General features: G+C 45.7%; 1 protein-coding gene and 1 pseudogene across 2 annotated transcripts; both read left to right on the top strand.

The window, feature by feature from the left end:
• The first annotated feature begins 1,462 nt into the window (after positions 1-1,462).
• Positions 1,463-2,546, top strand: LOC143651571 (glyceraldehyde-3-phosphate dehydrogenase pseudogene; annotated as a pseudogene).
• Positions 2,547-5,138: 2,592 nt separating this feature from the next.
• Positions 5,139-11,172, top strand: COMMD4 (COMM domain containing 4). 2 transcript variants are annotated; one of them, XM_077123745.1, is made up of 8 exons: positions 5,139-5,220; positions 8,955-9,026; positions 9,247-9,312; positions 9,534-9,573; positions 9,871-9,990; positions 10,165-10,245; positions 10,598-10,774; positions 10,858-11,172. In XM_077123745.1, the coding sequence occupies exons 1-8, from the start codon at positions 5,218-5,220 to the stop codon at positions 10,896-10,898; spliced, it is 600 nt and encodes a 199-aa protein (XP_076979860.1). In that variant the 5' UTR covers positions 5,139-5,217; the 3' UTR covers positions 10,899-11,172. The 2 variants fall into 2 exon arrangements, with proteins under 2 accessions (XP_076979860.1, XP_076979861.1); XM_077123746.1 differs by lacking the exon at positions 10,165-10,245.
• The last annotated feature ends 1,883 nt before the right edge of the window (positions 11,173-13,055 follow it).

The following is a 13,055-nucleotide window of genomic DNA, read 5'->3' as shown; positions in this document are numbered from 1 at the left end:
AAAGGATGTATGTCCCCTAGAAAAGCCATGTTTTAATCAGAATCTCATTTTGTAAAGGCAGAATAATCCCTATTCAATACGGTATGTTTGAATCTGTAATTAGGTCATCTCCCTAGAGATGTGATTTAATCAAGAGTGGCTGATAAACTGGATTAGGTGATGACATGTCTACACCCATTTGGGCGGATCTTGATAAGTTTCTAGAGTCCTATAAAAGAGGAAACATTTTGGAGAATGAAAGAGATTCGGAGAGAACAGAGAATGCTGCAGCACCACGAAAAGCAGAGTCCACCAGCCAGCGACCTTTGGAGATGAAGAAGGAAATGCTTCCCTGGGAGCTTCATGAAACAGGAAGCCAGGAGAAGAAGCTAGCAGATGACGCCGTATTTGTCACCTGCCCTTCCAGATGAGAGAGGAACTCTATGTTCACCATGTGCCTTTCCAGAGGAGAGAGAAACTCTGACTGTGTTCACTGTGTGCCTTTCCACTTGAGAAACCCTGAAGTTCATTGGCCTTCTTGAATCAAGGTGTCTTTCCCTGGATGCCTTAGACTGGACATTTCTATGGACGTGCTTTAACTGGGACATTTTCTCAGCCTTAGAACTGTAAACTAGCAACCTATTAAATTCCCCCTTTTAAAAGCCATTGTGTTTCTGGTATATTGTATTCTGGCAGCTAGCAAAGTAGAACATATGACAATTCTATACTTAGCTTCCTGAGGAACCACCAAACTGCCTTCCACAGTGGTTGTACATTTTACATTCCCATCAGAAGTGGATAAGTGTGTCTCTTTCTCTACATCCTCTCCAGCACTGGTCATTTCCTGTTTTATTGATAATGGCTGTTCTAGTGGGTGTGAGATATCTCATTGTGGTTTTGATTTGCATTTCCCTAATAGCCAGTGAAGTTGAACATCTTTTCCTGTGCCTTTTGGCCATTTGTATTTCTTCTTCTGAGAAGTATCTGCTCATGCTTATTGCTCATTTTGTAATTGGGTTGTTTATCTTTTTGTTGTTGAGTTGAATGTTCTCTTTATATATTTTGGACACAAGACCCTTACCTGATATGTTGTTTCCAAACACTGTCTCCCATCATGTAGGCTGTCTTTTTACTTTCTTGACAAAGTTCTTTGATGCATAGAAGTGTTTAATTTTGAGGAGTTCCCATTTATTTACTTCTTTCTTCAGTGCTCGTGCTTTGGGTGTAAGATCTAAGAAACCACCTCCTCTTATAAGATTTACAAGATATTTCCCTACATTTTCTTCTAACAGTTTTATGGTCTTAGATCTAATGCTTAGGTCTTTGATCCATTTTGAGTTAATTTTTATATAAGGTGTGAGATATGGATCCTCTTTCATTCTTTTGCATGTGGATATACAGTTCTCTAGGCACCATTTATTGAAGAGGTTGTTCTGTCCCAGGTGATTTGGCTTGACTGCCTTATCAAAAATCAATTGGCTCTCTGCTCCTACTGGCTAGACAGACAGCCGCATCTTTCCATGCAGTGCCAGCCACATCTCTGAGGCACGATGGTGAAGGTCGGAATAAACGGATTTGGCCGTATTGGACGCCTGGTCACCAGGGCTGCTATACTCTCTGACAAAGTGCAGGTTGTTGCCATCAATGACCCCTTCATTGACCTTAACTACATGGTCTACACGTTCCAGTATGATTCCACCCATGGCAAGTTCAAAGGCACTGTCAAGGTTGAGAATGGGAAGCTTGTCATCAATGGGAGTCCCATTACTGTCTTCCAGGAGCGAGATCCCACCAACATCAAATGGGGTGATGCTGGTGCTGAATATGTTGTGGAGTCCACTGGGGTCTTCACAACCATGGAGAAGGCTGGGGCTCACTTGAAGGGTGGCGCCAAAAGAGTCATTATCTCTGCACCTTCGGCTGATGCCCCCATGTTTGTGATGGGTGTGAACCATGAGAAGTATGACAACTCCCTCAAGATTGTCAGCAATGCTTCCTGCACCACCAACTGCCTGGCCCCCTTGGCCAAGGTCATCCATGACAACTTCGGCATTGTGGAGGGACTCATGACCACCGTCCACGCCGTCACTGCCACCCAGAAGACTGTGGATGGCCCCTCAGGGAAAATGTGGCGTGATGGCCGTGGCGCTGCCCAGAATATCATCCCTGCATCTACTGGCGCTGCCAAGGCGGTGGGCAAGGTCATCCCAGAGCTGAATGGGAAGCTCACTGGCATGGCCTTCCGCGTCCCCACCCCCAACGTGTCCGTCGTGGATCTGACCTGCCGGCTGGAGAAAGCGACCAAGTACGATGACATCAAGAAGGTGGTAAAGCAGGCTTCAGAGGGCCCCCTGAAGGGCATCCTGGGCTATATTGAGGACCAGGTTGTCTCAAGCGACTTCAATAGTGACACCCACTCTTCCACTTTTGATGCTGGGGCTGGCATTGCCCTCAACAACCACTTCGTTAAGCTCATTTCCTGGTATGACAATGAATTTGGCTACAGCAACAGGGTGGTAGACCTAATGGTCTACATGGCTTCCAAAGAGTAAGAGCCCCTGGACAACCAGCCCCAGCGACAGCATGGAGAGGAAGAGAGGCTGTCAGCTGCTGGGGAGTACTGGCCCCACTCGATCCCCCAGTACTGAGAATCGCCCATCCTCCGGTTTGAATCCCAGACCCCCTGAAGAAGGGGGGGCTGAGAGCCCTACCTTGTCATGTACCATCAATAAAGTTTACCCAGCCAAAAAAAAAAAAATCAATTGTCCACAGACGAGAGGGTCTATATCTGAACACTGTATTCGATTCCATTGGTCAGTATATCTATCTGCCAGTATCATGCTGTTTTGACCACTGTAGCTTCGTGATACGCCTTAAAGTCAGGTAGCGTGAGACCTCTGACTTCATTTTTCTTTCTCAGGATATTTTTAGCTATTCAGGGCACCCTGCCCTTCCAGATAAATTTGGTTATTGGTTTTTCTATTTCTGAAAAGTAAGTTTTTTGGATTGTAATTGGTATTGCATTGAATCTATACATCAATTTAGGTAGAATTGACATCTTAACTATATTTAATCTTCCAATCTGTGAACATGGTATGCCCTTCCATTTATTTAGGTCTTCTGTGACTTCTTTTAGCAATTTCTTAAAGTTTTCTTTGTAGAGGTCTTTTGTATCCTTAGTTAAATTTATTCCTAAATATTTTATTCTTTTGGTTGCAATTGTAAATGGAATTCTTTTCTTGATTTCCCCCTCAGATTGTTCATTACTAGTGTACAGAAACAGTACAGATCTTTGAGTGTTGATCTTGTAACCTGCCACTTTGCTGTACTCATTTAGCTCTAGTAGTTTTGCTGTTGATTTTTTTGGGTTTTCAAAATATAGTATCATATCATCTGCAAACAGTGAGAGTTTTACTTCTTCCTTTCCAATTTTGATGCCTTGCATTTCTTTTTCTTGTCTAGTTGCTCTGGCTAGAGTTTCCAACACAATGTTGAATAACAATGGTAATAGTGGACATCCTTGTCTTGTTCCTGATCTTAGGGCGAAAATTTTCAGTTCTTCCCCATTGAGGATGATGTTATTCAAATATTCCCTTATCATGTTGAGGAAGTTCCTTTCTATTCGTATCCTTTGAAGTCTCACCAGCTTTTAATATTTTGACATGTCTGCCATATCATTTGATCTATCTATCTATCTATCTATCTATCTACCTATCTATCTATCTATCTATGTATCATCTATCTACCTACTTTCTAAACAATTGACAATTGGTTGTATAAATCATGCTCTTTAAACACATATTTCCATGTACATTTCCTAAGAACAACGATATTCACTCATGTAGCCACCTTAAGTACAGTTATCAAGTTCTAAAAATTTAACATTGATACAAAGTCTATAGTATATATTACAATTTTTTCAGTTGTCCCAATAATGTTCTTTTGAACTCTTTTTCCTCCGGGATCACATATCACATGTAATTGTCATTGTCTGTGCTCTTAAAAAAAAAAAGTATATATATATATATATATATATATATATATGTACTTTTTTTAGATTAAATTTCACCACTATTTCCACCTTATGCATTCTTAAATTCAAACTTTTATTTGACATGGTAGAGTGTTTTAATACATTGTCACCTTCATTATGCTAGAGTTTAAGATTTTACAAAATCTTTATAAATGAGATTTTTATAAAGATAATAAATCTTTATAAATCTTTATAAATCATTTTTTAGCATGAGTTGGGAAGCTTTCAGTCTCTTTGTATTTTATGAAAAATTTAATTATCATGAGCTCTGTTGTTTGAATATTCAAAAGGTTGCAATCATAAAACCAACTGGGCCTGGTGTATTGGGAAAAAGCCTGGAATTGGGGAAAGATGTCAAACTATTTTAATTTCTTCTTTGGTTATTAGACCACTCTCTAGACTTATGTTTTGTTTTGTTTTTTGTATGTGTCTGCTGTTTTTAAAATTCTCCCCTTCTGTCAATTTTGGAAATTTAATTTTCCTAGAAAACCATCCAATTTGCTCTTAAACTCAGCAGTTATAAGGACAATGCAATTTACAACCTATTTTTCTCCCATCAGATTGACAAATATTAAGCTTGCATCTAGTATTGGTGAAGCTGTAGGGAAATGGTTCTTCTGGGCATCTAAATTGCTGCAGCCTTTGTTTTAAGGCATCCAAGGGGATTCATCAAAATGAAAAAAAATATCTATGCACTTGAAGTGACGATCTGGGTGCTGTCTGTATGGTGTGTACAGTTTATGAAAATTCATCAGGTTTTCTACTTATACTCACTTTTCTGCATCCATGTTTCACTAAAAGATTTTTACAAACATATCTTTTGCTACATGCCCCAGCTACATACCACGGTACGGTTTAATGGTGGAAAACATGGAAATGACCAGAATACCCTTTCATAAGGGAGTTATCCTGTATGCCAGACCTTGCTCCTGGACTCCTGCCACTTTCAGTTCAACAAATTAAACGCCTTTCCTATTGCTTTGACTTTGTCTTCACAGAAACTCGAGCTTAGTGCTAATCATTTCCGGGAACGGCTGTGGGGTGTCTGAGGAGGTGACGCCTGCATTTCCCTCCCCGGGAACTCCCACCCTCCTCGAAAAGGCCCCGCCCTCCTCCCAGACGCGACGACTCGCGAGCCACGTGACCGCCGGATCAGCTGACCAGACGACCGGAAGAAGAAATTTCCGAGCGGACCGCCTGCCGCGATGGTGAGGGATGAGGGCTGATGAGAGGCAGGGAGCTGGGGGCGGACAGGGTAGACACTCTCTCCAAATTCTTATATTGCTAATTCTGGGGGAAGGGTGGGGCTTTGGGTGGCCCTGGGTGCGAGGAGAAGGGGAGACTGCTTTGAGCTGTCAGCAAACGCCGGGGATGCGATCTTGAGGGCCCAGGGTCTGGTAAAGAAAAGGCAAATCCCCACATTTCTTTTCCCCAGTAAGGTGAGCAGGACAGATCAGGCCGGCCGGCTTGGGATCCCGGCTGCTCCCTTGGCGGTAAGGAAGGGTTCCCCCCTCCCGGCACAGGACCTGGGGCTTGTCCGCTGCAGACGTCCTTCCAGTCCCTTCCCTGGTTCCAGGTGGACCTCCCAAAGGTGCCCACTTCCCCGGACAACCCGTAGAACTTGGAGAAGAATTTGCTTAGAATTAATTAGGCTCCAGTGTTTCACAGTGTTAGGAAGCCCCTTTGCACTTTCCACAGCCAGAAAGGAGTAGCTTTTGGAGTGGGACTTCCCTACTCATTCACTCATTCAGTAAGTCAGTCAACTCATCCATTTATTCAGTCAACTGGTTTTTTTTTTTTTTTTTTTTTTTTTTGAGTGGCTACTCTACCATGCACTGTGCCAGGGACTTCAGCTGCAGCAGGAAAGAGCCAGGGAAATGGGAGGTTTGAATAGGGGTCACAGTTAAGAGCTGAAGGGAAGGGACCTGACTGTGCCATGTGGGGAGTATTCGGAAGGTGTCCATAAGGATGACATTGGCCTGGAGGCCCAGAACGAGCTATCTGGGTGATCTGCAGTTAGTGTACAGGAGTAGAGAGGTATGGAGGGGTGCGGGGGGGTGGGGAGAGTGCATCTTCAGAGAGGGAACAGTGTATTCAGAGGCTTCAGGTGAGAGACTGGGGCTGTGTAAGAATGAATGCATTTCACTTAGCCAGAAGAGTGTATAATCTGGAGGTTACGGAAAGATGAGGCTAGAATCAAATCTCACTGGATTTTCAGAGCCACATAAAGGGAGTTTTGACTTTAACATAGGGCACTGGGAAACTAGGAGGGGCCTTCTCCCTGCTTGTGGAGGGAGAACAAGGGAAACAGGAAACCCAGGCTGGGGCAGCAGACCCACGGGAGATAGTGGTGGTGACCTGAGTTAAGGTAGAGGCAGTGGAGATAGAGAAACCCAGGAAATTAGCATGTGTCAGTGACTGTATGTGGGAAAAGAGAGAAGGAGGTGTCAGACTTGGTCCCCAGGTGGTAGTGCTCGGTGGGATGGGAAAGCCAGGAGGAGGCGCAGGTTTCAGTGAGGAGAACACCTGTCCTTTCCAGCCAAGCTGCATGGGAGGAGTCTGTGAGCATCTGGTTTGAACGTAAGGCTCGGGAGCTCAGAAGAGTACCTGCAATGGCCGTTGTTAAATTGAGAGTCATCGGCACAAAAATGTTAATTGAATCCTAAGAATGTGTAAGCAAGATTATGAATTGAGAAGAGACAAGGTCTAGGGCAGAGCCTAGAGAAATGCCAGCATTTTAAGAAATAGAAGGAACACATTCTTGTGATTAAAAAGTTTAAATAATACTGAGGTATATAGAGCTCTATGGATAGAATTCAAGAATCCAGGAACTTAGGGAAAATCTTAAATCTTTATTTTCACTAATGTTAAACTGAAATTTAGTATTTCCTTCAATTATGAATGTTGGCAACAGACCCAGTATTATTAGCGGCATCTATGACTGCTGTTAGCGGATAACCTCAAAATATTGTTTATGCTCATAATTTCTAAATTATGGTGGTCATTAGATCTGCTGCTGGTTCTTGTTTTTCAGTTTAATAAAGAAGTACATATAATACTATCTTACAAGTTTGTTTTGAATATTTTGATAACTACTTCATTGTGATTAGTGCCCTTTGAAATATTATGCTATTGTGCCCCAGTAGAGCAGGCATTGGGGGGAAGGCTGGGAGCATCAAGACCTGGTGTAAGAATTTGAGAATTTGAGAGTTTTGCCACGCAAAGGAGAACTCCAAGAGACGTTCTCTCATGCAACACGCAAGGGGTTTATTTACCACACATGTGTGGGGCTCACTGAACACGCAGGAACAGAGAGTCCCGAGCCTGAGTTTGCAAAAGCTTTTTAAGGGGTAAGATGAGGGGGGTGGGGGTTGAGCATGGGTCACAAGTGTTGTTTTGCAAAAAAGCAGATAACGAACAGTTTTACAACAAGCATGTCTTAACAGTTTTATAACAAGTAATCTTGGCGCCAGGATTGTTTATCTTCAGCCTGATGGGGCCCATAACTCTTTTCTTTTCAACTCACACCAAATGTATAGCAGTGAATATAAGATGACACAAATGTTTTTGCTGGATATTTCTGTTATTCAGAAGCTAAAATATATGTAAATAGCTGAATTAAGCAGGAAAAATTAGCTACTGCTAAGCTTTATAAAAATTCCTTTTTACACTGGTACTGGGGGTGGAGAACTTAGAGGTTGATTCTGGTTCCCCACGCTTCTCTGCACATTCTATGGAGAAGATGTACAGCTTGCCTAAGAGGCTGAAGGGGAAACTGGTCTTGGTGACAGTAGAAGCTGGAAGGGGTGTTTGATGAAAAGGATGAGAATCTGTTGGCCCAGCCTCCCCGTCAGGATCCTTTTCCCTTCCGTGACCACCCTGGGCAAAACAGCCCCATCCCCCAGGCACCTCTGTCTCATGATCTTGCTTATTGGCATCACAGCACATTTCTCTGTATGAAATTTCTTGATGTCTAGTTAACTGCCTGTTTCTCCTATGGACATCTCTCCATCCATCTGTCTATCCATCCATCCATCCATCCATCCATCCATTCATTCTTCCTTTAAATATTTACTGAATACGCAACCCACTGTGTGCCAGGCAGTGTTATAAGCATTGGAGATATAGTAGTGAATAAAACAAAAATTCCTGCCCTCATGGAGTTTGCATTCTAATGGAGGAAACAGCCCTCCAAGAAAAAGGTAAAACTTGAACATGCTGTCATGAATGCTGTGGAGATCAAGAAAGGAGGATAAGAGGCTAGAGTATGATGGAGAGGAACTGGCTTTTTAAAAACAGCTTTATTGAGATATAATTGACACACAGTAAACCACACATGTAAAGTATACAATTTGATAAGTTATGTTATATGTATACACTTATGAAATATCACCACTATCAAGATAGTGTACATGTCCACTGGCCCCCATAATTTCCTTCTGTGAGGGATTATTTTAGAAAGTATGGCTAGGGAAGCCTGTTGGACAAGGAGTCATTTGAGCAGAGACCTGAATGAAATGAGGGAGCAAGCCATGCAGTAGCCAGGAAAAGAACTTTCCACTCAGAGAGGACAGGAAAGGTGAGTGTGCCGGGTATAACCGAGGAACTGCAGGGAAGCTAGTATGGCTGGAGCCGGCAGGGGGTGGAGGGGGAAGTGAGACACAATGAGGTAAAGAGCTCTGTCGTGTCTGTGAGGCCAGGGACTTTGTTTTGTTCCCAGCTGTGTGCCCAGCACAGGCATCAGAACAAGGTTTAGTGGCTGGGTGCAGCAGAGGGAGGGTCCTCTAAACAGCCTGGCATTAGGGGAGACAAGTGGCCAGAGGGCCTCTATCTTGGACAGGGACCAGGGTCCCTGGCACGCAATACTGTGGGAGTCACATATGGAGCCCAGCCACTCCTCAGCCCTCCCTCCAGTCTGACCACCTGCCTCATTCCCTTGCAGAGGTTCCGGTTCTGTGGGGATCTGGACTGTCCCGACTGGGTCCTGGCAGAGATCAGCACACTGGCCAAGATTGTTGAGTGCATGGGGTCTACCTGGTGGGGAGGGAGAGGGTGGGGACGAGCTGTGGGAGTGGAGGGTGGTGAGGTCACTCTGGGGTCAGTTCCTTGGCACTCTCAGCCTGTCGTGGTGTGCTGTGTGACCTCAATCAATCGGCCATCCCTCTTTGAGTTCTCCCTCTAGCAATGAGGGGAGAGGCGGGCCAGTCTGGCTGACCTGGGACCTTCCCTTCCAGTCCTCCGTGAAACTGCGGCTGCTGTGTAGCCAGGTGCTGAAGGAGCTTCTGGGACAGGGGATTGATGTGAGTACAGAGCCAGCACCCCATTGTCCTGCAACCTCATGACCCTTACTACCATGAAACTCTGCACCAGGCTCAGGGAAGTAGGTGATCTAGCTTCTGGACCGCCCTGGATACCTCCCATCCTTTTCTCCAGCCTCTTCCCTACCAAAGATTAAGGCTGGGAGTCAAGGGGCTAGTGAGGAGGGGTCTGGCACCCCCCTGAGGGCCTCCTTTCCCCGTAGTATGAGAAGATTCTGAAGCTCACAGCTGATGCCAAGTTTGGTGAGTAAACCACTGAGTCCGCAGGCCTTTGCATGACCCTGGATATTTGGCCTGGTACCTGGCACAGTGGCCCCCTACCCCCTACCCCCAACACCCTTCCCTGACCACCTCCCTTAGCAGGGGAGCATGAGGGTAAGAGAGATGGTGACAGTCCACCCCCAGTGTCCTCTGATGGCTTCCTGCGAAGCAGTGGCTGTGGCCTGAGAAGGCCTGGGGGCTCTGAGCTGAAGATGGTGGGGCAGCAGGGAGGTAGCTAGAACCACAGTGACATTCTCTCCCCCACCCCCATCCCCCCAGAGTTAGGTGATGTGAAAGCCACAGTGGCAGTGCTGAGTTTCATCCTCTCCAGTGCTGCCAAGCATAGCGTGGATGGCGAGTCCTTGTCCAGTGAATTGCAGCAGCTGGGGCTGCCAAAAGGTATGGGTATGTGGACAGGCAGGTGGGGAACCTGGGGGCTGAGGGCTGAGGGCTACCAGACAGCAGGTCAGGCCATGTGACCCGGAGATGGGCCAGGAGTCTGAGATCTGCCCTCTGAGCAGCCAAGCCCCAGCCCCTGACTGCCAACTCAGGGGACCTTCATTCTTACCCCAGAGCACGCAGCCAGCCTGTGCCGCTGTTACGAGGAGAAGCAGAGCCCTCTGCAGGAGCACCTGCGGGCCTGCAGCCTGCGTGGTGAGTGTAGGGTGGCCCAACATGAGGCCTGGGGTCTGTTCTGGAAGGTGCGTGTAGTGAACAAGATGCCAGTCATAGGAGACTTAACTGGCATCACACCTGGAGCAGTCACAGAGCTGGACTTGTCCCTGGGTCTCTTCACTCCAGCCAGGCTTCTTCCCTCTGTGATGTGTGGATAATCTGAGCTCCTACTGATTGAGCTCTTGCCTGTGCCAAGCCTGGGCCAGGATTATTGCCCCAGTTGTGAAGTAGAGAGGGATGTGAGCTTTTCAAAGGCCGTATAGCCTTGGTACTGAGGATTGCCTGGCGTGCCTGCCTGTGATCCTGAGAGTTTCCCCACACTGCCTTGCAGTGAACAGGCTGACGGGCATCGGCTGGCGGGTAGATTACACGTTGAGCTCCAGCCTACTGCACACCGTGGAGGAGCCCGTGGTGCACCTGAAGCTGGATGTGGCAGCTGCCCCTGGGAGCAAGGCCCAGCCTATCACCATGTCCCTCTCAGCAGACAAGTTCCAGGTCCTGCTAGCAGGTGAGATTCAGCCAGAACTGGAGGGCAAGGGGCCCCCTCTCACTCCCCTCTGACTGTCACCTACATACCACCTCTTCTTGCAGAACTGAAGCAGGCCCAGACCCTGATGAGCTCCCTGGGCTGAAGAGATGGGTGTTTGGAGTCCATCTGAAGCCTCCCTGCTCTGTGTCAAGTGGCTTCCCTCACCTTCTCTTTGAGGGTAGCTTGAGTCCCAGGATGCTAGGTGCATGGCCTGGGCCCAGGGCCTGGCCTCCTGAGTCCCAGTTTCTGAGGTCCCCATGTGAGAATTCACCATAGGGATCCTGCAGTCCATTTTCCATCATTCCCTCTCCTCTCCGTCAAAGTCATTTGTCACCTGTTTTCACAAGTCAGGAAGAATAAACAGAGGTTTAATGGTGTGAGAGCATGAGTTGTTTTCGTTTTGTTTTTTTGTGAGGCACCAAGTGACATTTGGACTTCCCTGGCCCACTACTCATATTCTCCTCTTCTCAACCACTGATTGAGGCAGGTGGAAGGAGGAGGCAAACTCAGGACCAAAAGAAACAACTTGTCCATAGACAGGAAAAGCAGGGTTCTAGCTCCACAGTCCTGTGATGCTCTTGGCTCTGTTCTGCCTGTATTGGCATAGTCCTCAGGCTGGTACAAGCCAGTGGCCCCAATGCTGGATACTTTATGTAGAGAAAGGAGAGAGACTTTCGCTTCCTGCCATCTTCCTTAGGCAGAAAGAAGGGCCATTCCTGAACCACTCATTGATAAGACGAATGGCCTCCTGGAACTGGCTTAGACCAATCAAGCCTCCTTGTAGAAAAGGGCGATTCCAGGGCTGATGCAGGGAGAGTACAAGGTGAGCCTGAAGCATCTTGTAGTATAAGGCAGCTATCAAAGAATTATAGGCTAAGTGAAATAAGCCAGACACAAAGGACAAATATTGTATGATTATGCTTCTATGAGGTATCTAAAATAGGCAAATTCTAGAGGCAGGAATTAGAATAGTGGTAACTCAGGGCTGGGTGAAAGAAGGGAATGGGAATTAATTACTTAATGGGTGCAGAGTTTCTGTTTTAGAAACAAAAATGTTTTGGATATGGTGGTGATGATTATACAACATTGTGAATGTGCTTGTAACTGAGAAATCAGAATTTAAGGGGTGATTTTGATTGCTGAATCATTATATATATATATACTCCTTTTGCTTTTTTTTTGGATATTGGAGTAGACAGAGAGGAATACCTGAAAGCCCTAAACTGTAACTGAGCTGACTGGATATCTGAAATGATTGTAAAAGCCCTTGTCTTATGCCTTTGGGATTGTAAGCGCCGTCAATGCCCTTTATCTGGTCGTTCTCTCCTAAAGCAAAGGCCCAGTGCTAATGAAGCTGACCATTAACTACTTCCTTCCTTTTGGTTCACACCTTTAGTATTGAAGTGACAGCTCTGCCTCCCCTCCTTTCAACTTCTATCCTATTGAAATGATAACACTCTTTCCTTTTCTGTTTTGAACTTACTATCCAAAATGACCTCATCTCCCCTTGCTGAAATCCTTAAAAACCTTGAACCCCCTAAACGGAGACACAGATTTTGGGCAGCTAAGCTGTCTGTTCTCCTGCCACATGTGTAGTAATAAACTCTTTCTCTTTTTGAAACCCCAGTGTCTCAGGAATTGGTTATTGAGTGCATCGGGCAGAAGAATCCACGACGGTCTTTGTCTGGTAACATACTTAATGGTAATGAATTGTGAACTTAAAATAGTTAAAACAATAAATGTTATGTATATTTTCCCACAATAAAAAATGCAAGGAAAAAAAGGGGAAAGAAAAAGAATAATGAATCCCACACAAATGAGTGAGCTTGTCCCACTGGACAAAGATGAGACAATGTAGTATTCAAGAAACTTCTGGCAAGATGGCAGAATAGAGGAGACTGAGTTCACCCCAGCTCCATGCAACAACAAGAGATGGGATTGAAAAATGACCAGGACAGCAGTTGCAGTGTGTGAATGATGAGAGAGGGTCTTCATCTCTGCCTAGGGAGACCCTGGATGAAAAAACAGAGATTTGGGGATGGAGAGGATGGGGTGTGTGAGCTCCGCCAGGATTCTAGCCTACTCCTGCAACTGGTTAGGGAAATTTTCCCTTCCAGTTCAGTAAGCTGGGAGTTGGGGGTGGGGGGGTTGATTGAAGATAATAGACTTGCTTTACTTAAATACAGAGACCAATTAGCCAGGATATAGTTTCTGTTCCCACCCCTGAGACAGGCTGCTGCAGGCAGATACTACAAGGTCT

The sequence above is a fragment of the Tamandua tetradactyla genome, chromosome 12 (genome assembly GCF_023851605.1).
Source record: "Tamandua tetradactyla isolate mTamTet1 chromosome 12, mTamTet1.pri, whole genome shotgun sequence".
Lineage (NCBI taxonomy): Eukaryota > Metazoa > Chordata > Mammalia > Pilosa > Myrmecophagidae > Tamandua > Tamandua tetradactyla.
Note: the sequence above shows the minus strand (reverse complement) of the source record. Positions and strands in the feature narration are given on the sequence as shown.